This window comes from Meles meles, chromosome 3 (assembly GCF_922984935.1).
Source record: "Meles meles chromosome 3, mMelMel3.1 paternal haplotype, whole genome shotgun sequence".
Lineage (NCBI taxonomy): Eukaryota > Metazoa > Chordata > Mammalia > Carnivora > Mustelidae > Meles > Meles meles.
The window spans coordinates 98289295-98313546 of NC_060068.1; the positions used below are offsets into that span (position 1 = coordinate 98289295).

The 24252-nt window shown below is 39.8% G+C and overlaps 1 protein-coding gene and 1 pseudogene across 1 annotated transcript in view; one reads left to right on the top strand and one right to left on the bottom strand.

The window, feature by feature from the left end:
* Positions 1–24252, top strand: part of CDC20B (cell division cycle 20B) — a 45225-nt gene that overhangs the window by 13373 nt on the left and 7600 nt on the right. The window contains exons 3-9 of the mRNA XM_046001153.1: positions 5436–5664; positions 6860–6990; positions 11384–11477; positions 13633–13749; positions 18816–19012; positions 20376–20470; positions 23571–23796. Coding sequence (XP_045857109.1) covers positions 5436–5664; positions 6860–6990; positions 11384–11477; positions 13633–13749; positions 18816–19012; positions 20376–20470; positions 23571–23796 — 1089 coding nt within the window. The remainder of the gene's footprint in view (positions 1–5435; positions 5665–6859; positions 6991–11383; positions 11478–13632; positions 13750–18815; positions 19013–20375; positions 20471–23570; positions 23797–24252) is intronic.
* Positions 1082–3365, bottom strand: LOC123938319 (annotated as a pseudogene).

Genomic DNA, 24252 nt, shown 5'->3' on the forward strand with positions numbered 1-24252 from the left:
AGAGACTGATAAACCACGTTATTCCCACTCGCGGAGCCTGGTAAGAATGGACACAACAGATAAGTCTTCTCCTGTAAATATAATTTCTGGTAAAGAACAAAAATGTACACAAAACATGTATCACCTCTTAACTATGATAGCATTCCTTGGGTGCTCGCTAGCTGAGTTACTGATGAAGTCAAACTTTATGGGACACCTGGACTTAAATGCTCTGACCTCCCTGCTCCAAGCGCAAGGTCCTTCCTTGGGCTCCAAGCATGGCCATCACTGGGTGCTTGTTGGACACACAGCGGCTCGAGCCCCATCTCAGAATTCCTGAATCAAAATCTGCATTTTTACAAGATCAGCTTATGACTCAAGTATGCATTTAAATTTGAGAAACTTTACACCTCTATCTTTTTTTTTTTTTTTTTTTTTTTTTTGGATTTCAGAATAATGAGGTTTTTTGGTTTCTGCCTGTCTTCCATCGTAGACGGGTTTCATGACTGTATGTCTACACTGGGTACTTGACTTGCTCCTCAGGCTGTTCAAGGAAATGGCTCAGGAACTTGAGTTACCAAAGTTAATTTAAAAAAAAAATTAATTCATAGAACATCTGTTGTAATTTGAACTATGTAAACCCCTCCCATTATAAGGGTGCTTTGAGGGAGAGGACAAAGAGTTACCTCTGGGAAGATGCTGACTGGCTAGACCCCAGGCAGGGTCGCATAGGGTGATAATTGATAAAATCATTAGGATAATTTCTAGCTCATTGTTTTGTAAGTACAGAAACTCCCATCAACTCCAGAGCTTGGCCTTTGAGAATGTCAAAGTTTTGCTGTATAACCTTACAAGAGATTCTGTACAAGGCCACATGCCAGTTAGTAACCAGAAACAGAACATCTGTGCCTGGTTTGATGTCGCACATTCCTTTGTCCAGAAGATTCACCCAATAAGAAAACTACTTGGAAAACTTAAATAAATCTCGTCAGGGCTGAAATCAGTTAATATTATGACTCTTAAGGTTTAAAAGTATTCTAGATACGACTTTTTTTTTGAGGTGTTTTACACCCTTATTGCTTTGGAGCTGGGGTGCAGACGCTCAGGGGCCCTTGCGGGGGGTGGGGGCGGCCTGCTTCTTCCTCAGCATCCCCGGGTCCAGGTTGAACAGGATGGAGCGCGGTTTCTGCGATCCGCAGGCATGCGCAGATTCGGGCAGTCCCTGTTCTTGCAGATCACGTGTCTGATGCTGCTGAGGGCCCGGGCATTCTTGTTGATGGTGGTCTGCACGTAGGAGGTGGCGGGTTTTCACTGGCTGGATCTCCACTTCATGACCACCGCTACATAAGCCGTGCCATGGGGCGCCGGGTCTAAGCCTCGCAGTCTTGCAGTAAATCAGCAGGTTGTAGCAGAAGGAGTTGCGAGCCTTCAGGTTATTGGGCTCGGTGTTGTGTGTCTGCTTGTTTCTCTTGATCAGGAAGCTGGCGCAGTTCGGCACGACCACCCACTGCAGGTGGGTGGAGACGGCAGCAGCAACTCAGACTACTGTGGTGGAGATGGAAAGATGAGTGTGTGTGTGCATATATGTGTGTGCACAAGTATGTATGTGTGTATGTATACATACACACATGCACACATATATAAAAGCATATATATGTGGTTTTAAACCTTGTATGTTTTTTGTATATGAATGATCTATAAATATCCATTTAGGCCCATTAATTGGACATTTAAGAGGACAGCTTGGGTAACTCCCCGCCTGGATGTTACTGAACAGTGATAGATTTTGGCCCTTAGGCATTTTTTTTTCTTTGTTTTTTTTAGAGTTTTTCTCTTTATTTGTCAGAGTCATTCCCTGTATATATTTTGATATCATCATTTCTTAGTTTTCTGGGGAATCTGTCATCATTGTTTCCATGTTCTGTCTATACGAAAACCATTCTCAACTTATAAATATACCAGCATTATAAATTTCTCCGCATAGGAGATAGTACGCTAGAAAAATCAACAACATTCAGGAGATCAAGGAAGGCTTTCTAAAGGAGGGGAAGAGAATGATGAGGTGAAGGTCAAGGGAACCTCTTGGGACAAGAATGGGATAAGGCCGTTGACTCAGTGAATTAAGCAGCTTGGGCACTGTGGAGGATAAAAATAAATTGTAGTAATGAAGCCTGCCTCATACAAGTTTGAAATCTGTTTCAGAGACAAGAAAACACATACGAAATGCTTGGGGGAACAACTATAAGGCAGGAAATCACCGACTGCCAAATAAAAGACTCTTGTTTGTAGAGAGCTTTATACTGCGCACGATTTATTTATAAATTATGTGTATAGATATACGCACACACATACATACACAAATTAAAGGGAATCGTGTGTAGTACAAAGCTCTCTACAGGTAAACTGCAATAATGCTTTCAAATAGGAAGAAATTAGTAACAACCACCCAAATCACAAAACAAGTAAATAGAACAAGCAAGAAGAGAGTTTAGGAATTTTAAATTTACAACCCAAATTACTTCAACTTCATTCAACGGTTTCTCTGTAATAGACACGATATGTTTCCTTAGAAGAAAACATGGTAGGTGAGATTCCTGTCATACCCTGGTGAATGGGTTTGATTCATTAGGAGACATTTAATTTTACAAGAAATCACTGGACGGGTCAAAGAGAAGAGGGGCTGGAGAATAACAGCAGAGCAACTTGGCCAAGTGTACTGAAGCTATCCGGAAGGGGCCACAGAGTCTGCAGAGAAGATGAGAGGTGAGAGTGCCTTAATGAAGGCAGCTTTGGTCAACGTAACAGAAGGGAAGGGATGGATACTTAAGATACTCTGGAGCTCCCAGGGGCAGTGGGGAACTAAATACAATGTATCCAAAAATGATCTCAAAAGTTTTTGCTTAGGTTTTTGCCCACCAGTATGAGTAGACACTGGAGGTTCAAAAATAAGGTGATGGACATTATGGGGCGCTTGAGTGACTCAGTCAGTTAAACTTCTGACTCCTGATTTTGGCTCAGGTGTGATTTCACGGTGGTAAGATCGAGCCCTGCGTGGGCTCTGTCTTGGGTGTGGAGCCTGCTTGAGATTCTCTCTCTCTCCCTCTTCCTCAGCCCCTCCTTCCAAAAAATAAATAAAAATAAAAGGTAAACAAGCCAAACTGATGTGCTTAGAGTACTGAGTAGTTCATCCTTTTCCCCTTTATCATACCTTGTCTTATTTTTTTTCTCTTCCTCTTTCTTTCTTACTGTCCACTTGAGATGTTTAAAACTATATGACAGGCATTTCCTCAGCAAGAGATAGATCCTGGAATAAAAGTTTAAAAACACTGAAGATGAAATATCACAATAAAAAAATGCAGCAATCCCTAACCTAGAGTCATTTGCATACCGCCTCTGTGTTTTTGCCATGTGTACTGTTTGTTAGTTACTTAGCATTTTGGTTCAAATTGATTCATTTATTTTACTCATATATATATTTTTAGAAGGGAAGATTTTTTTTTTTTTTTTTTTTAAGTTTTAGAGAGAGAAAGAGAGAGAAGTTTAGGGAGGGGCAGAAGGAGAGGGAGAGAGAGAATCATGGAGCCTGACATGGAATTCGACCTCACAACCCAGAGATCATGACCTGAGCCAAAATGAAGAGTACGGATACACAATTCTTTTTTTTTTTTTTAAAGATTTTATTTATTTGACAGAAAGAGACACAGCAAGAGAGGGAACACAAGCAGGGGGAGAGGGAGAGGGAGAAGCAGGCTTCCTGCTGAGCAGGGAGCCTGATGCGGAGCTCAATCCCAGCACCCTGAGATCATGACCTGAGTAGAAGGCAGATGCTTAACAACTGAGCCATCCAGGCGCCCCTATATTTCCTAATTTCTAATGGTTACAGAATAGTCTCTTTTAAGGATGCCTATCTTGTCAGTTCTCCACTGGTTAAACACTGCGTCCTTCCCATTGTTTTGCCCTCTAACCATACACACTGCAGTAACCGCCGCGTGTTCCCTGCTGGAAGTGTGGACAGTGGAGTCAGACAGTGGAGATTAGGGTACAGCATCTCCTCTGACTCACTGTGTGGGCTTAAGCAATTCACTTAACCTCTAAACCTCAGTTTCTTCATTGGTATAAGGGGAATAAATAACAAACCTGCTTCACAAGTGTTTCTGAAGATTAAATACGAATGTGTGTAAACCTTTAACATATGGGCTCATATTGTGGTAAGCACTCAATAGATTTTGGTTTTACTGATATTTGCTCATTTTAAAAATTTCTTCCTTACATTCTTAGTGGTGATGTTGCTGAGTTAGTAGAGATTATACACATATTTGAAGGCTTTCAACACATGTTGCCAAATTGTCTTTTCCAAATACTAATTTATGCTCCACCAGCAATGTATGCCAGTGTTTGTTTCTGGAACCCTCACCCTTGGAGCTTGTTATTAAAAAAAAAAAATCATTGCTAGCATCTTGTTATTGTTTTAAATGAGCATTTCTTTGATTACTAGTGAGGTTGAATATTTTGGAGGCATTTATATTCTTTTGTGAATTGTCTTTTTGGGTCCTATGCCCTATTTTTTCTATTTGACTTGCAAATTTGCCTAACTTTCCCTAAGAGTCCTTTACACAGAGATATTAATCTAACATGCCCGGCATTTTATTAAGAATATACTTCTGGGGTGCCCGGGTGGCTTAGTTGGTTAAGGTTTAACCTAATCCCAGACAATGAGGGGTGCCTGGGTGGCTCAGTAGGTTAGCGGCCTGCCTCGGGCTCAGGTCATGATCCCAGGCTACTGGGATCGAGTCCTGCATTGGGCTCCTTGCTCAGCAGGAAACATGCTTCTCCCTCTGCTTGTGCTCTTGATCTCTCTTCTTGCCAAATAAGTAAATAAAATGTTTTAAAAAATAAATAAAAATACACTTCCAGTTTGTCATTTGTATTTGAATTTCATGTAGATAACATGACATGTTTCATCATTATAGGATCTGTAAATACCAAACTCCTGGGATTTCTTGGTGGGAATGAGATGAATGTTGAGCAAATTAGGTCTCAGTTCTCTCATCTGTGAAATGAAAAGTTTGAACTAGAAAATTGCTGTTTATTTCCAGATTTGCAATTTTGTAGTTTTATATAAAAATTTTGTCGGTTCAATATATAGGGTTATTTTAACTTCATATTTTACATTGACATGTAATTGTAATAACTAAACATAATTATTTCCTAAGCCGCTTTTATGTCTTAAGACCCTTAAACAGAGGCTCTAAGTATACACATGCACACACACATACATATTTATAAATATAAAATAATATTCTCTCAGGTCACAAAATTAAAAATCTAATATATAGTTTGTTTTGTACTAGATGAGTTGTTTATAATTCTCCTTTAAGGAATCCCTACTTTTGCATCATTGAGGCTGCTATAAATTACAGCCTTTTTTTTTTTTTTTTTTTTTTTTGGTTAAACAGGTGTTTGATGACGTTAAGCCCACATATTCTAGCTTCAAGAGCAACTTTGTGAAGAGGCTGTCAGAGGAGGGTCATATTGCCAGTAGCCCAATTACCACTAGATGGCGGCAAAGCCAAAGCAGGGATCTGGCAGCCTGCTCCTTTGGGGAAGAGCTTTCAACCACTTACCTCCCAGAAGATTCTGGATCAGTGCTGAAGATAACGCCTGAGAAAGAGACTTTGATTCTAGGTGAGGTAATAGAAATTTCAGAGGCTATTTAAAAAATGTTAATGAAATAGATATTTCTGGGGCGCCTGGGTGGCTCAGTGGGTTAAAGCCTCTGCCTTCAGCCCAGATCATGATCCCAGAGTCCTGGGATGGAACCCAGCATCTGGCTCTCTGCTCAGCGGGGAGCCTGCTTCCCCTCCTTCTCTCTCTGCCTGCCTCTCTGCCTACTTGTGACCTCTGTCTAGCAAATAAATAAAAATATTAAAAAAAAAAAGAAATATATATTCCTGAGAGAATCCTTCTCTCGTAGAACTGTCTAGTATCGCATTCATCAAGTGCTTTCCTTTTCTTCCTTTGAATGAGAAATTTTCAAGGTGGTGGGGGAGAGGAGTGGGAAATGAAACAAAGCCAAAAGACATTATGTAGTGTTTTAGATGCATTTCTGAGATTTGTACTGGTATATTATTTCTTTTGTAAAGATTATAATTATGTATATAAGATTTTGCAGTGGTCTCTTGGACCCTCTGAAGAACAAGTGATATGAATGGACATAAAAGATACTTAGTTTTAGAGGGTGACAGGACAGGGTTTTCTGTACAGTTAAAAGTCTGGTAAAAGGCTTTCTCAATCTTGAGAAGAGAACTGATATGAATAATAATGATGTAAATAACATTGACTGTTATTACTTTAATTTAGAAAGTATCTCACTGACGTCATCTCAAACTATACTTACAGCATTTTTCTATAAAAGGGAGGAGGAGAGGCAAAGTGATTTGTTCATGATCGTAGAGTAGATGCAATGATTAGGAAGGAAGCACCCGACAGTGATTTCCTGAGAGGAGCTTAGCCTGGGCAAACCAGACACATTTGCTCCATCATCTTAAACTAGGGAACTGTTTGTATCTACTCTTCAAATGTGCGAATATGTTCTTTCCAAGCAGAGACAAAGCATTTCTGCTGCGGCTGTGGTGGGAGTCAGGTCTTTAATCTTGGCATTTCCTACAGAGGCCGCTGAGGCAGTGCTCACTTATGACCTTGGCATTCTGGATAAGGCCCTGTGCTGACCCTTCCTCTTTTCCCACCTCTGCCAGGATTTTGGAGAGATGAGGGGCTGTGGCTTCACATTCTATTGTGAAAGACATAATGGACTGATCGCCAACCTAAGTGATTATCTTGTTTTGAAAAACAAATTAAAAGCCAAATGTTTTTCTTGCAGGATCCTACCAAGAACCACTGAAGACACCCATCAAAGGGACTTTTGAAACAAGTAACTCTGCTTTCCATTTTTGCAAGGAAGCTCATGCGATGGACAGAGACTGGAATGAAACTGTTGCCTCAAAAGGCCGTGTAGGTAAAGGGAGAAAACTGACATCTCATATCCTGAGACGCTCAGACAAATGGGTCCCAAATGTGAGGAAGGAACTGGCTCAGCTGCTCTTACAAATCAGGAAGAATGATGGGTTCCTGACAGAAAAGATGAGTGAGTGAAGGACATGAATAGCGGCACTTTGTTAAAAAAAAAATTAATACCCAACAAATATACAAATTTAGTTAGTATCAATCAAAACAATGAAAATGAAACATAAATAGGTAAAGATTCAGATGACATGATGCTATAAAGAAAACCCTAAAGATTTCATCAAAAGACTACCAGAGCAAGACGGGATCAGGAGGGAGACAAACCATAAGAGACTCTTAACTTAAGAAACAAACTGAGGGGGCGCCTGGGTGGCTCAGTGGGTTAAGTCGCTGCCTTCGGCTCAGGTCATGATCTCAAGGTCCTGGGATCGAGTACCGCATCGGGCTCTCTGCTCAGCAGCGAGCCTGCTTCCTCCTCTCTCTCTGCCTGCCTCTCTGTCTACTTGTGACCTCTCTCTGTCAAATGAATAAATAAAATCTTAAAAAAAAAAAGAAATAAACTGAGGGTTGCTGGGGGGTGGGGGGTATGGAGAGGGTGGTTGGGGTATATACATGGGGTGGGGGTATGTGCTATGGTGAGTGCTGTGAAATATGTAAGCCTGATGATTCACAGACCTGTACCCCTGGGGCAAATAATACATTATATGTTCATTTTAAAAAAAAGAAGATTAAAAAAAGACTATAGAATTGATAATAAATGAATTAAGTAAAGAAGCAGTATACAAAATAAGTATACAGATATCTGTTGCATTATATATAATGAAGCATGAGAAAGAGAAATTAAATGATCCCATTTATAGTTGCACTCCAAACAGTAAGATACCTAGGAATAAACTTAACTAAGGAGGTAAAAGGCCTGTACTTTGAAAAGTATAAAACACTGATGAAAGAATTTAAACACAGACAAATAAAAAGATATTCCATGCTGATGGATTGAAAGAACAAATCTCGTCAAATGTGTGTACTACCCAAAGCAATTTCCAGATTTAATGCAACCCCTATCAAAAGATCAATAGCATTTTTCATAGAACTAGAACAATCTTAAAATTTGTATGGAACTACAAAGGAGGCAAGAACATGCAATGGGAAAAAGAAAACCCTTTCAACAAATGGTGTTGGGAAAACTGGACAGCTACATGCAGAAGAAGCAAACTGGACCACTTTCTAACACCATACACAGAAGAATCACAAAATGGGTTAAAGACCCATTAAATGTGATCTCTGAAACCATAAAATTCCTAGAAGAAAACATAGGCAGTAATCTCTTTGACATCAGCTGTAGAAACATTTTTTAAGATATAGTCCCTCCTCTGGCAAGGGAAACAAAAGCAAAATCATATTACTGGGATGATACCAAAATAAAAAGCTTTTGCAGTGAAGAAAACCATCAAAAAAATCCAAAGAAAATTCGCAGTGTTGAGCATTGTATAATGTATAGAATTGCTGAATCATCCTATTGTACATCTGAAACTCTTATAAAACTGTATGTTAATTATACTTGAATAAAAAACATAAAGATTTTTCTAAAGATGTAAAGATTAAAAATATAATGAAATTATACATATTGTGATATGCTCTCCCTCAGCCAAAAAATTTTTTATATAATCATTTCCAACTATTTGGTGACTTGATCTGCCCTCCCCACCCAGGTCTCTCAAGATAAGTTAAATTCTTCCTCTATAAGATGGTCTTTTTTTTTTCCTTAAAGACTTATTATTTATTTATTTTAGAGAGAGAGATAAAGTGCTAGTGGGATGAGGGCCAGAGGGAGAGGGAGAGATAGAATCCCAAGCAGACTCCCCACCAAACGCAGAGCCCCGTGGAACTCGAGGCAGGGCTCTAGGTGGGGATCCATTCCAGGACCCCAAGATCATGGTCTGAACTGAAATCAAGAGTCAGACACTTAACCAACTGAGCCACCCAGGCGTCCCTATAAGATGGTCTTTTAAAAATTTCCCTTAAGTTATTGTTATTGTTGTTTCTTTGGGTCTTGACCAAGTTAATTTAGTTCCTTTAAGTACCTTATTTATTATGGTTTTAAGATCTTAGAGGAGTCTGATCTAAATCTTTGGCATATTAAATATCACTAGCATGTTTTCAGATTTATCAAACCCAAGAAGACCTTCTGAAGGAATCAAGGTTTCATTTAGAAAGCTTTAAACTAGGAAAGTCATAAATTCTCATTTTGGGCAAAGTTACTCATTTAGCATGTGCTTCCGGTGTTTGGCATATATATCTTGCTAGTAACAATACTGTGAATACGCCAATTGAAAACAAACATCTTAGGGCAGGTCTTTTGCCAAGTGCTTTTTTGTTGGTTAAGGGTTTGGTGGTGCAGATGGCCAGGAAGTTCTACGTCATTGGCACAGGTTGACCTCACGCCCAGGCCAGGTTATTAGCACCACTGCTTTTCCACACTCTACGTCTTGCAGACTGCAGTTTTTACTGCTTTGCCCTCACGACTTCATTAGAGTCCCAGCGTCACTGAAGAAGCTGGGAAGGTGAAATGGAAACCATTTCAATACTTCGTGTGAAGTATTTGTTGTCATGACCAGTTAGAAGTCAGATGGCATCAGGAGTGGTGCAGATACACCGTGAGGTCCTCCACAATGACAGGAAATGTGTGTCTTTGAGTGGTCCTCAGAGGTCACATGGAGGGTATTTCTATGACAAGGGTCATCATAGCTCTGGAGATGCTCACAGTTATTATACACAGTCAGCTCTATGCCAAGCTGTTCCTTAAAGTAATAAGTAGATCTTACTGAGGGAAGGGCACCCTTGGGTGCGTGGAACAGAAGCGCCCTGTGCTGGGCCGTGCCTCAGTCAACTTTGTGCGAACTATGGGATTCTGAAGAGGTGATTTTCTGAAGAGTTACACTGATTTTAGGAATGTTATTTTATATCAGCAGTTCTCGGTTGGGTATGATTTTGCTCCCCAGGGCTCCTCTGACAATGTCTGAAGACATTTTCGTTCATCACAACCCAGGGGGAAGGCCTCTAGTAGACAGTCTGAGATGTTGCTAAACATCCTATAATGCACAGAACAGCTCCCACAATAATGAATTATCTGCTGCCAGGTGCCAGTGGTGCTAAAAATGGGAAACCCTGCTTTATACTTGATTGTTCTAATTTGAATACTTAAAAATTCACTATTCACTGACTGGCAATGATGTAATATCTGGGAAGAAAACCAAAATCTCAAAATGATGCCAGTGAGAGAGACTTCTGTAAAAATTATGGTGATCCAATGATTGTTTTACATGAATAATCAGATATATTATCATGAAGGAGAAAATAAGGAGTTGTCTCTGCTTTAACTGTTCACTAAAACGCTCTTAGAAAATTCCAGTAAGTATGTTTCTTTACACTTCCTACTAATTTTCTTTTCTTAAAAAGACTTCATTTATTTATTTGACACAGAGAGACAGAGAGACAGACAGGGAACACAAGCGGGTGGGGGGTGGGCAGCAGGAGAACGAGAAGCAGGCTTCCAATGGACCCGAGAGCCTGACGTGGGCCTCCATCCCAGGACTCTGGGATCATGACCTGAGCCGAAGGCAGATGCTTAACAACTGAGCTACCCAGGCACCCACTACTAATTTTCTTATGTGTTTTTGATTGAAGTTGGGTGTAAGAATGTCAGAAATGTTTTTTATACACTGGCCCAAAGAGACAGCAATCAGATATTTTTATTCATGGAAACTGAGACTAGTTATTTAAGATCTCCGTGATTTGATGTTCTAATAGGTAAAGGTGTTAATGGAAAAGGACCTTTAAGATGATGAGTTCAATCCTGACATACTACAGATGAAGAAAATTAAGTCCCAGAGGAAATCTAAGTAACAGAGTGAAAGAACACCTCTAGGTTGAATGCTGAGAGGCCCCCTTGAAAGAAATCTTCCTTTAAAAAGTAACCTTACTGATGTTCAATTTTGTTGTCTTGAGGAGGTCTTTCAATTTCACAATGTACTAGAACTATCATAACATTTCAGTTCTTGCAGGCTTTGATGCTATCACTGGCCTTTAGCTGGTTTGTGGGCTAAAAGGATTTTTCGGTTAGAAGAATAAAAGATTTTATTCTAGCTGAGGAATACTTGCCTATGGAGTGGCTGGGGAGATTAGAAATAATACACGTGTAATGCTCAGCCCTGTGTTCACTACACAGTGGTTAGGTAGTAAATAATAGCAATCGTAGCCTTGGGTGTGCTAATGTGGAAACCTCAAACTTCCTAGCAAATTATCAGTTTTAACACTCTATCATGCATAACATCTGAGATGTATAAGCACATTTCTAGAGAAGTATTTCTTTGCTTGCTTTCAGAAATGCCTAAACCAGATATTTTCGACCCAGAAGGTGGCTCAGTGGGTTAGTGGGCAAATGCAGCTCTGTGAGCAATCCCAGTGTGCCTGGAAAGGTATGGGCCAAAGATTTTCTGTTTGTCCTTCTTTCCTACCCTCCTACCTTTCTCTCTCCCTGCCTCCTTCATTTCTTCCTTACCTTAGAATATGTTATTAGAATATGTTATATTTATTAGACTAATCGATATAATTATAAAATTTCGATAATTCTCCTGATTCTCTGCCTTGCCTGTCCCATCCCCAAGTCTCATTTCCCAGAGGCAATGACCTTTAGCGCTTCCAGCTCTTCCCCCTACTATTTACATCCATTTTCTTTTCTTTTTTTTTTTAAAGATTTTATTTATTTCTTTGAGAGAGAGAGAGAGCATGCATGAGAGGGGGAGAGTCAGAGGGAGAAACAGACCTCCTGCTGGGCAGGGAGCGGGCTTCGGGACTCGATTCTGGGACTCCAGGATCATGACCTGAGCTGAAGGCAGTTGCTTGACCAACTGAGCCACCCAGGCGCCCTGCATCTATTTTCTAAGTAGTCTTTGCAAACTGCTCTTTCTTGATATTTTAGACTTTATCGTAACTTTCTAGCATAGTGGGTAAGAACTTAGTTGTCCTTTTCATTTCCTCCTTCTATCTCCTTAGATCACATTTCCAAAAAGTAACCCCTCACATGGGTGAAAATCTGTACCTAACTTTGACTCCCCCAAAACTTAACTGCTCAGAGTCTACTGTTGACTGGAGGTCTTAACAATAAGATAAACAGTCGATAAACACATATTTTGTATATCATATGTATTATATACTATATTCTTAAAACAAGCTAAACTAGAAAAAATGTTATTAGGCAAATTATAAGGAAGAGAAAATACATTTACAGTGCTGTGCGGTATTTATTTAAAAAATCCACATGTAAGTGGACCCATGTGGTTCAAACCCATGTTGTTCAAAGGCCATCAGCACAGCCTCAGGAGTAAAACAATGATTTGATGTTTGTATATATTGCAAAATGATCACCACAGTAAGTCCAGTTAACATTCATCACCATTCATTGTTACAGAATTTCTTTTCTTGTGATAAGAACTTTTACGATCCACTCTTACTAATTTTCAAGTATGCAATCCAGTATTACTAACTATAATTGCTATGTTTTTTTTTTTTTTTTTTTTTTTTTTTATTTGACAGAGAGAGAGATCACAAGTAGGCAGAGAGGCAGGCAGAGAGAGAGGAGGAAGCAGGCTCCCCGCGGAGCAGAGAGCCCGATGCGGGGCTCGATCCCAGGACCCTGAGATCATGACCTGAGCCGAAGGCAGCGGCTTAATCCACTGAGCCACCTAGGCGCCCCTATAATTGCTATGTTTTACATTACATCCCCATTACTTATTTTGTAACTGGAAGTTTGTACTTATTTTTTAAAAAACCTTTATTGGAGGTACTTGAGTGTTTCTAGTAAACTTTAAGTTTTGCACACAAATGCAGGTCTTTGTGGCTAACACCAAGGCAGTGATGATCTACTTCTTGGTATAGTGTTGTGAAGCTCTTAGGCCTTTTATCAGAAGGCATGTGGTTGTAAAGACCACAAATTACCTGGGTGGGCTCATGTTTATCAATTTATGTCATTCTCAGTTTGATCACAAGCCAAGTGGTGGGACAGATGAAACGATGGTGGCCTGTGGTTTAGACTTAGGTGGGTCTTTTGATGAGAACTAAAACTGAACCCAAGATAGGACCCTGACCTCAGATCATTATGTGTAAAACTAGCCAGAAGTACCTGTGTGCTCTGGTTCAGAAACAGTGAGACAAAGAGTCAAAATAAATGAATCAATAGATATTCACTGACAAAGATTCAGAGTAAGGCTTATGTCTCTCAGCTAATTGTTGATGTGCTAGACAAATGGATATGCAAAAATTACTGTGATTTTAAGATCTCAAGCGACAGAATAAACAAATATTCAGAATAATATAGTGTTTCTGTGTGCTTCCCACAAGTTATGTTACATTTAGGTCTGGCACTCATGTGTTTTTTACTAAAAATTGCCATGAATTATTAAATTTCTGTTTAAATTAATACAGAAGAATTTTTTCCCTTCCCTTCTCCTGCAACTTGTAATTCAGTTTTATTATGATGACTACTTTCTTTTTCACTTTGTTATGTCTTAATACCTGCATAGATATTATCCTTATGGGATCATAAAGATACGTGGAGCTGTTTGTTCTTTATAGGCTGCAGAGATGGAGTCAGAGATGAATCCTTTCATCTTAAAAGATTCAGGGATCTAGACTATTCCATACTCCAACCAGAAGTGAAGATTCATCTTACTGGTCTTCGAAATGACTATTGTAAGTTATTGTTTAGACCATGAATTGAAAAGTTGGAGCGACAAAATGTATCCTGTACTGTGGCATAAACTTGAAATTTGCTTCTGGAAGAATCCAATGACCCTTGCGCCTCATGTCCTAAAGCTGTACTGCCCAAATATAGTTAATGTAATTTGGCTTTTCCTTGTGCAAATTTCATGTGTGGAATGGGTATTTTTGGTGTTGGTGGGATATGAGAAATATACCTCTTTTTTTTTTTTTTTTTTTTTTTTTTACTATATTAGAATGAACTGTGAGAATGGGAGCCCATTCTTAGGCATATATTTTAAACATGGATAAATCTAATCAGTCAAACAGCCACATTGGGTCTTCTTGTTATGTGCCTAATTTATAATATAGTTGGGAGGACAGAACTTTTTTTTTTTTTAAGATTTTAATTATTTGAGAGAGAGAGTGAGTGAGAGAGAGAACATGAGCAGGAGGAGGACCAGAGGGAGAGGGAGGAGAAGCAGATTCCCCTCTGGGCAGGGAACCTGGTGTGGGGCTGGATCCCAGGACCCTGGGATCATGACCCAAGCTGAAGGCAGAATATTCTATTCAACCAGCTGAGTCACCCAGGTGCCCTGGGAAGATAGGACTAACTCAATGGAACTTCTACCAACATGCTAGTATAGAATAGAAGTAATGAATTGTGGAGTAAAAGGAGCTTTAATGATTATAAGTAGTTCAGTGATCTTTGCATCTTTGTCTGAAAAGACTTTGTGGAGATATTGAGCTTTGAGCTGGGTCTTGAAAAATGGGTAGGTTTTGGAGGGATGGGGGAGAGAAGATAGAGCATTTTCAGCAATGTTAACAATGTGAGCAAGGGCAGGATGTTGGTAATTAATGATAATGGCAATGAAGAGGATACAGTGGGAGACTGGCAAATAGGTAGGTAGATGCAAATTTTGTAGTCACACAGGTCCCCTTAACCCCCTCAACTTTTTTTTAGGTTATGGCAGTTGTCAAATATTTTACATCTACGTACATTGAAAACTCTACCATTGTTATAAATTTTACTCCAAGAAGCCATACATATATGTATTTTAAATGAAAGAGGAAAAACTGTCTTCATATTTACCCAAATATATAGCAATTCCATGCTTCTCTTTCATTCCTGATGATCCACATTTCCCTCTCATATAATTTCTCTTCAGCCTGAAAGCTGCTGTTAGCATCTTTCAGATCAGGTCAGTTGGCAAAGACTTCTGTTACACTTTTATATTACACTTTTTATATTCTGTTTTTTTTTTTAAAGATTTTATTTATTTATTCGACAGATAGAGATCACAAGTAGGCAGAGAGAGAGAGAGAGAGGAGGAAGCAGGCTCCCTGCAGAGCAGAGAGCCTGATGCAGGGCTCGATCCCAGGACCCTGAGATCATGACCCGAGCCAAAGGCAGAGGCTTAACCCACTGAGCCACCCAGGCGCCCCTTTATATTCTGTTTTATGATATTTTTGGTGCATGTAGAATTCTGGGTCGCTAGATTTTTTCATTCAGCATTTTAAAGATATTATAAGGACTTCTGGCCTCCATAGTTTCTGGTGAGAATTCTTTTTTTTTTTTTTTTTTAAGATTTATTTATTTATTTATTTGACAGATAGAGATCACAAGTAGGGAGAGAGGCAGGCAGAGAGAGAGAGAGAGGAGGAAGCAGGCTCCCCGCCAAGCAGAGAGCCCGATGCGGGGCTCGATCCCAGGACCCTGGGATCATGACCTGAGCGAAAGGCAGAGGCTTTAACCCACTGAGCCACCCAGGCGCCCTCTGGTGAGAATTCTAAGGTAATTTGAAGACTTACTCTTTTGCTTCCAAGACCTGAATCTAATTACACATATGAGGTCTTTGGATATTATTCCAAAGGTCCCTGAAGTTTGCTCATTTCTTTTTCAATTTTTTTCTACATGTTCTTCAGAGAAGATAATTCCTGTTGATTTATATTCAAATTCAGTGACTCCTCTGTCATTTCCATTCTGCAACCGAGCCCATCCAGAAGTTTTTTCAGATATTGTAATTTTCAGTTTCAAAATTTCCAATTTACTGGCTTCTTTTTATATGGTTTATATGGCTTCTTCTTTTCTTTTTTTAAAAGATTATTTATTTATTTATTTGACAGACAGAGATCATTAGTAGGCAGAGAGGCAGCCAAAGGGGGGTGGGGAAGCAGGCTCCCTGCTGAGCAGAGAGCACCATGCAGGGCCCGATCCCAGGACCCGATCCCAGGACCCGATCCCAGGACCCTGGGATCATGACCCGAGCCGAAGGCAGAGCCTTAACCCACTGAGCCACCCAGGTGCCCCTATATGGCTTCTATTTCAGTTTTATTTTTATAGTTTCTATTATCTTTGTATATAAAACAGTTTCTATTTTTTTATTCCTCTGCTGATATTTTCTCTTTTCATTCAATTATGTTTTTTCTTTACCTCATGGAGAATATTCTATTCTATTCTGTGTGTATATTCTATTAGAGCTGCTTTAGCATCTTTGTCTGATAATTCCTATACTTAATTCATCTTAGGGTTTTCATCTATTAATTATGTTTTCCTTGTGTCCAGTAATCTTGAGTCGTGTCCTATACATATGTGTGTGTTATTAACTCAGGCTCCTGCAGAGAATGTTGCCCCTTTTGTCTTACCTTTAATTTAAATTTATTTTTTATTTTTAAAAAAAGATTTATTTATTTATTTGACAGAGAGAGGGAGAGAGAGAGAGTGTGCGCTCACAAGCAGGGGGAGGGGCAAAGCAGGCTCCCCCCTGAGTAGGGACCCTGATGTGGGGCTTGATCCCAGGGCCTGAGATCATGACCTGAGCTGAAGGCAGATATTTTACCAACTGAACCACCCAGATACCCCTTTCTTAGTTACATTTATACCTTAAGTTTTGTCTTGCCTTTTGTGGGCGGTGTTATGAGTCTCAGATCTGTTTCTTCTGCCCTGACCATGCTGGTTTGGGTCTATCCCTCATGTATATGGACCAGAGTCTAGGCTGAGTCCTAAACAGATGCTTCACTCAGTTCGGTTCTCAAAGCCTTTGCTAAGCTGATCTGAGTTTTCCCTAAAAACATGATTTCAGGGTTAGGCTGAGATGTGCATGGGTTCCTACATTCACACCTAGAGTTGTGTGGTTCTCTCCTCTCCAGGACTTTCTCCACACATTTTGGCCACCTAAGGCTCCTTTTCTTGGCTCCTCTCACCAGAAAGATGGTGAGCTTTCTATCAGAGCTTTAGCTTCTGGTGTTGTTCTGTGACTGGGGCCCACCCTCTGGCAAAACCATGTGAGAAAAAAAGTGAGAAACTCACCCCTGGGCAGGTTGCTTCTTCTGGTTTTGACTCCCTTACTTAGTTAACTGCATTTGCTTATTTTCCAGTTCTGAGGGAGGTTTTTTTTTTTTTTTTTAATTGTTCTGAGTTTATAGTTGTCATCAGTGGGAGAGGTGGGTCATGGGTGGCTTAGGCCACTGTAGTGGAGCTGCTGTGCCTCATAGTTTTGTATTGATATGTATCAATGAGGAGAAGAATTTTTGTCTTTTAAGAAATAAGAAAGGGTTATATGTCAACTATATCCTAATTCAAAAAATAAATAAGATAGGATACATCTTAATATGTGGTCATACAAATATGGTTTCTTTTGGCAGTCAAAGAGTTCTAATAGTAGAAACTGGAGAGTACAGCTAGGAATTTCCAGGTATCACTTATAAGCTAGTGGCCACTTCTTCTAGATAGACTGTAGTTGGGTGGTATTTTTGGTTTGAAATGATGGTGGCATCTTTCATATAGATACTGTAGGTTCAAGGAGTCTCTGTAAGGGTTAGGTGTTTTTCCCCTATGTTTATTGCAGTATTATTTACAATAACCAAATTATGGAAGCAGCCCAAGGGCCCATTGATAGATGAATGGATAAAGAAGATGTGGTATGGGGGTGCCTGGGAGGCTCAGTGATTAAGCGTCTGACTTTAGTTCAGGTCATGATCTAGAGGTCCTGGGATTGAGCCCCACATCAGGCTCCACACTCAGTGGGGAGTTTGCTTGTCCCTATCCCTCTACCCCTCCCCATGCCTATGCTCTCTTTCTAAAATAAAAAATAAAATCATAAAAAAAGATGTGTTATGTTTTATATACCTATGTTTGAATTTTATTCAGCCATAAAAAGAATATTATTTGGCCATAAAAAACCCCAAATCTCTCCATTTACAACAACATATATGGATCTAAGTGAAATACATCAGTCAGAGAAAGACAAACACCATAGGATGAAGAGACAAACCAAAAAGCAGACTCTTTTTTTTAAAAAAAATTTTTGTTAAAGATTTTTTAAAAATTTATTTATTTGACAGACAGAGATCATAAGCAGGCAGAGAGAGGAGGGAGCAGGCTCCCTGCTGAGTAGAGAGCCCGATGTGGGGCTCAATCTCAAGACCCTGGGATCATGACCTGAGCTGAAGGCAGAGGCTTTAACCCACTGCACCACCCACACGCCCCCAAAAAGCAGACTCTTAACTATGGAGAACAAACCGATCCTTGCCTGAGGGGAGATGAGTGGACGGGATGGGTGAAACAGGTGAAGGGGGCATTAAGAGTATACTTATCATTATTAGCACTGAGTGATGTGTTAAATTGTTGAATAACTATCTTGTATACCTGAAACTAATATAACACTGTATATTAAATATACTGGAATTAAAATTTTAAAAAAGGCCAGATAATTTCAATGAAAAAAAAATGTGCTTTTAATTTTTAGTGATCTGTTAGATAAAATCCATGTGTACTAATAATGGTAGATGTAACTTCCAAGTTCTCAAAATGACTCTAAATAAATACACTTGAGTATGAATAGTAAGATTATTATTCATTAGACTGTGACTCTTGATACAGAATTCTAGTTTTTCTTTTTGAACTTCTAATGATCTGTTTACCTATGTGATTCTATTTCCCAATTGATCATGGGAAAGGTATTAATTTTATTTATCTATCTGTAAAAAAAGTTGGTTAGTTGAAAATATTTTTTATTTGGCTAAAATTATTACTCTAATATGAAATGCTTTTCTTATAGATCTGAATACTCTAGATTGGAATTTTCAAAATCTAGTTGCTATAGCTCTTGGATCCTCTGTATTCATCTGGAATGGGGAAAACTACAATGTGATTGAAAATATAGACCTACCTGTCAATTGTAACTATATATCTTCTGTGTCCTGGGTAAAAGATGGAACCTGCCTGGCAGTTGGCACCAGCGAGGGAGAAGTACAGGTAATGGGCAGGTTTTTTTTTTTCCCCCCGAAAAATGTGCTCTGTGTAATTGCTAGATAACTAAAACTGACCTTTAATAACAAATTAATATACAATAGAGACTCTGTATTAGTTGTGGTGCTTGAAACTATGGGGAGTGAGAAGATATGGGATTCTGGTTCTTTTCTGAATGACATTTAATGAGGACTTAAGGATACTCAACCTAGCTTTTGTTTCTTTTTTTCTTCACACAATCTCCTTCTGCTGTATTTACCATTTTTTTTTAAAGATTTTTATTTATTTATTTGACAGACAGAAATCACAAGTAGGCAGAGAGGCAGACAGAGAGAGAGAGGGGGAAGCAGGCTCCCCACTGAGCAGAGAGCCCAATGCGGGGCTTGATCCCAGGACCTTGAAATCATGACCAGAGCTGAAGGCAGAGGCTTTAACCCACTGAGCCACCCAAGTGCCCCTGTATTTATCTTTTTAAAAGTCTTTTATCCCCCAAAGGTTTTATTTTTTTTAAGTAATCTCTACACCCAATGTGGGGCTTGAACTCACAACTCTGAGATCAAGAGTGGCATGCTCCTCTGATCAAACCAGCCAGGTGCCCTTACAACTCTTTTCTCTTGTATTAAAGTTGAGTTTGTAGAATCCCTAGGGTTAGGACTTCAGAGAGAGGAAGATAACCTTCAACTCTCCTTTTTCACCTCAAGCTATGATCAGGAGTAGAGTTACTTAAAATGAATGAATTTTTTTTTTCTGATAGGCTCTCTAAAATGGGAATTTACCCAGTTTCCATCAATCTATTTAACTTCTCATGTATTATTTTTACTAACAATACTGTAAACAATATTGCTCATGTGTTCAGTGTGACTTTGGAGGGTCACAGATGGCTCTCACTGCTTTCTCATCTCTACAGTGATACTGGATGCTATGAAGGTTATATCACGATTTCTTCTCACACTGAAGTTCTCATTTCTTATATGGATCAGAGTATCGTATATAGGTGGCAGGAAAGGAATCTCTTAGCCTGTCGGTGGATTTCCAGATATGAAACTAGAAATGTGAGAGCCATTCTCAATGTGGCTGCCCATTGAATTCACCTGCGGAGCTTTAAAGCAAATGTCATAAAATAAACGGCATATCCACAGACTCTATCTCCATTATTAAATCAGAATGGCTAGCATGAATGGTGAGCCCCATCGGTGATGTCATGTACAGACAGCGTTGAGAAATGCTGCCCAGGGTTAAAGGAGCTGAGCTTTCCCTTAGTACAAGGCCTGGCAGTAGCAACATTAACTGCTATCAGGCCTTGGAGAAGACAGTGGACTGTGAAAAAGACAATGCTATGTAACTCCGTTTATTCATTTTTTGTTTTCAGTTATGGGATGTGGTAACTAAAAAGCGGCTGAGAAATATGCTTGGTCATTTGTCGGTGGTTGCGGCTCTGAGCTGGAATGACTGTATTCTCAGCAGGTAAGAAGCATCTTAATGGAATGAATTATATTTGTCTCACTGAGTGATTATGGCGGCTGAATGAACAGAACTATAATATTTAAAACCAAAAGCAAAAGCAAAACCAACCAAAGCCAAACAGAATTATTAGTTAGGCAGTTATGATCCTACCTTCTTGAATATCCTGATTCTCTGGTGATGTAAGTGGTCCAGTGGCCACAGGCACCATGTTGGCTATGCGCCTGCACCATATGCTGGTACTGGAAAGTGAGGTTCAGGATCCACTAAATTGTTCAGACAAAAGGTAAAACTGTTTAAGCAAAAAGTTTCTCTGCACCAAGTAATACCTACTAGGAGGATAATTTTGTTGAAATCAAGTATTTAATGCTGTCAGGATCAATAATTTGGAATATGGTAAGCTTTCTGGGGCACATTTCCCATTCATAGTCCACAGATATTAGAGCTGGAAGGAACCTCATAGGTCAGCCGGTTCCACAGTTCTCAAACTCGAGCACCCATCAACATCCCCTGAAGGGCTCTTTACAACACAGATTGCTGGTCGATCTCCAGGAACTTCTGATTCAGTAGGTCTGAAGGGACTCTGATAATTTGCATTTCTAATTTCTGAAGTGATGCTCATGCTCCATCACTTTTGAGAACTACTGATTTAGTCTAACTAACAAGAAAGTTTAAGTGACTTGTTTGTACTATCTTACATAATTGATCTAAATATATATTGCTTTTAACAATTGCCATTCATTTTTTAAAAAGATTTTACTTTTTATTTGAGAGAAAGAGAGCACAAGCAGAGGGAGCAGCAGAGGGAGAAGGAAAAACAGACTCCTTGTTGAGCCAGGAGCCCCATGCGGGACTCGATTCCAAGACCCTGACATCATGAGCTGAGCCAAAGGTAGAGGCTTAACCAACTGAGCCACCCAGGTGCCCACTGTCATTCATTTTTATACTGTAGTTCTTTTTTATTTTTTTAAAAAAGATTATTTATTTATTTATTTGAGAGACAGAGATCACAACTAGGCAGAGAGGCAGGCAGAGAGAGAGAGAGGAGGAAGCAGGCTCCCTGCTGAGCAGAGAGCCCGATGCGGGGCTTGATTCCAGGACCCTGGGATCATGACTTGAGCCGAAAGCAGAGGCTTTAACCCACTGAGCCACCCAGGTGCCCCACCACTGCCATTCATTTTTATACTGTAGTTCTTAAGGTAGGTTTAAATTAAATAAATTCCAAGGTTTTTTTACAATTTCTTTAAGTGCCTGAGATATAAACTTAAGATTTCAGTACCTTGTGATTATAGGTCAAACTTAAAGCTGCTTAAACAAAATACCACATAAAGGGCTAATTATTTACTGTGCAAAGTTGTTGTAGTGAGGTCAGTTCTCTATTTAAATTCCTTTTACAGTCTGTATTGTTTAAATTTAGTTTCATTATCCATGAACAGATCCTTTCTTATAATAGCAGCTATTATTTTTGGAGTAATGTGTGCCAGGCTTGCTATACTCTTTATGTGGATAATTGTGTTTTAATCCCTGCAGTAACTCTGTGGAGTTGTTTCTAATTTCCAGCCAACCTGTTGTTAATGAATCAACTGAGACACTAGCCTGAGGTCACACGGTTAGTAAAAGGGGCAGAGTCGGGCAGTGGTCTGGCCAAGCCCATATTGTTCATCAGAAAGCTGTTCAGTGTGGTGCCTGAATCATTTTAAAAAGACGACTCTGGGGGTGCCTGGGTGGCTCAGTGGGTTAAGCCTCTGCCTTCGGCTCAGGTTATGATCTCAGGGTCCTGGGATCGAGCCCCGCATCGGACTCTCTGCTCAGCAGGGAGCCTGCTTCCCCCTCTCTCTCCCTCTGCCTGCCTTGCTGCTTACTTGTGCTCTCTCTGTCAAATAAATAAAAATCTTTAAAATAAATCAATAAATAAAAAGACAACACTGGATTTTGAGAAATTTCAGAAATAATTGTAGGTAGTTTTTACTTGTTCCTCGGAGAAAATTAAATTAGTCTGGGAGGAGTTCATTATCTTTTGATAAAGTGATATGATTTTATCATTCTTTGGATCCAAATCACTACCAGTAAGTAGACATTATCTCCTGATTCTGAATCACATTGCAGTTTGCTGTGACATGCAGAGAGTTTTATACTCTTTTTATTTTTATTTTTTATTTTATTTATTTAATTTTTTAAAAGATTTTATTTGTTTATTTGACAGACAGAGATCACAAGTAGGCAGAGAGGCAGGCAGAGAGAGGGGAAGGGAAGCAGGCTCCCTGCTGAGCAGAGAGCCCCATGCAGGGCTGGATCCCAGGACCCTGAGATCATGACCAGAGCTGAAGGCAGAGACTTTAACCCACTGAGCCACCCAGGTGCCCCTGAGTTTTATACTCTTTTTAGACATGAGTGGCATTAACAAAATTAATAGTGGATTTGTAGCTTAACAGAAAAAGGAAATAATACATTTCTATCTCTGACATTTCACTATAAATATATATTGCATTGAGATAATATGAAATATTCTGAATTCCAGAAACATATTTCCTATTTTTAGTACATAAAGAACTCCCTGGGGAAATATGTAAATCTTCAAAATTTATCAATTTCCATAGCTGCCTGCATCATATTGAAGTCATTAGAAATATCTGTCAAAATGGGGTGCCTGGGTGACTCAGTCAGTTAAGTGTCTGCCTCTGGCTCAGGTCGTGATCCAGGAGCCCTAGGATTGAGCCCCATATCAGGCTCCCGGCTCAGTGGGGAGCCTGCTTCTCCCTCTCCCTCAGCCCCTGCCAACCCCGTTCTCTTGCTTGCGTTCTCATTTTCTCTCAAACAAACAAACAAATAAAATCTTAAAAAAAAAAAGTATCTCTCAAAGGATATCATCTCATTATCCACATTTGAAACTTTGCCACAGAAATTTTTTTCACTTGTGCGAACAGTCACCCAGGCGGAATACTCTATCCTTATTAACCCAACGAATGTTCAAAAACGGTGTCTCGAATCTGTCCTGTGGGGTCTTTTGGTAGTTTGAACTATGCTTTTCTTCATGTTTTCAAATGCTTATTAGCAACAGGGCTTGAGTTTTCTGTCAGGAACCTGCCCCTTTACCTCTGTGCAGCGGGTCGAGGCTGGGCCGTGTTTATCATCACGACGTTCGGGTCACCCAGCATCGCGTCGGAACACTTCACCACAAGCAAGCTGTCTGTGCTCTCAAGTGGTCCCCTGATGGGAGGCTGCTTTCCAGTGGCTGTAGTGATGGACTGCTGACGATATGGCCCCGTGACCCAGGTGCAAAAGCCCAGGTTCAACCCCTGAAAGTCATAGCCCAACCTACAGCAGTCAAGGTAAGACATCCAATAGCTTTCCAGGTTGCTGTCCACTCAGAGATCACTGAGCATCCTTCACACCTGAGAACAAAGCCATTAAGCTAATGCTTTGAGATTTTTCTTCCTCTAGAATTTGTTTTGGATTTTGCCATCATTTTCTTGAAAGACAACCCTATTTATACCCTCCATGTGTCTGATTTTGTGGTTGTTAAGTAACTGAAACCAGAGGTAAGCAAGAGCTTCTGCAAAAAAATGTAAATATATTTTCTCTTTCGACAGAGGAGTCCTGGGTACATACAGCTGCTTTCAATACCGTCCAGACCTAGGGCCTTAAATGATGTCATTAGAACTCTCTCTCTTTGGCTCTGCTGAGTTTCATTCTTTATTCAGACATTTTGTGGGCAAGATGGCTCTTAGCAGCTTCAAATTCAGATCCTCCCAGATGGAACTGATTAAGAACCTACGGTTCCTTGT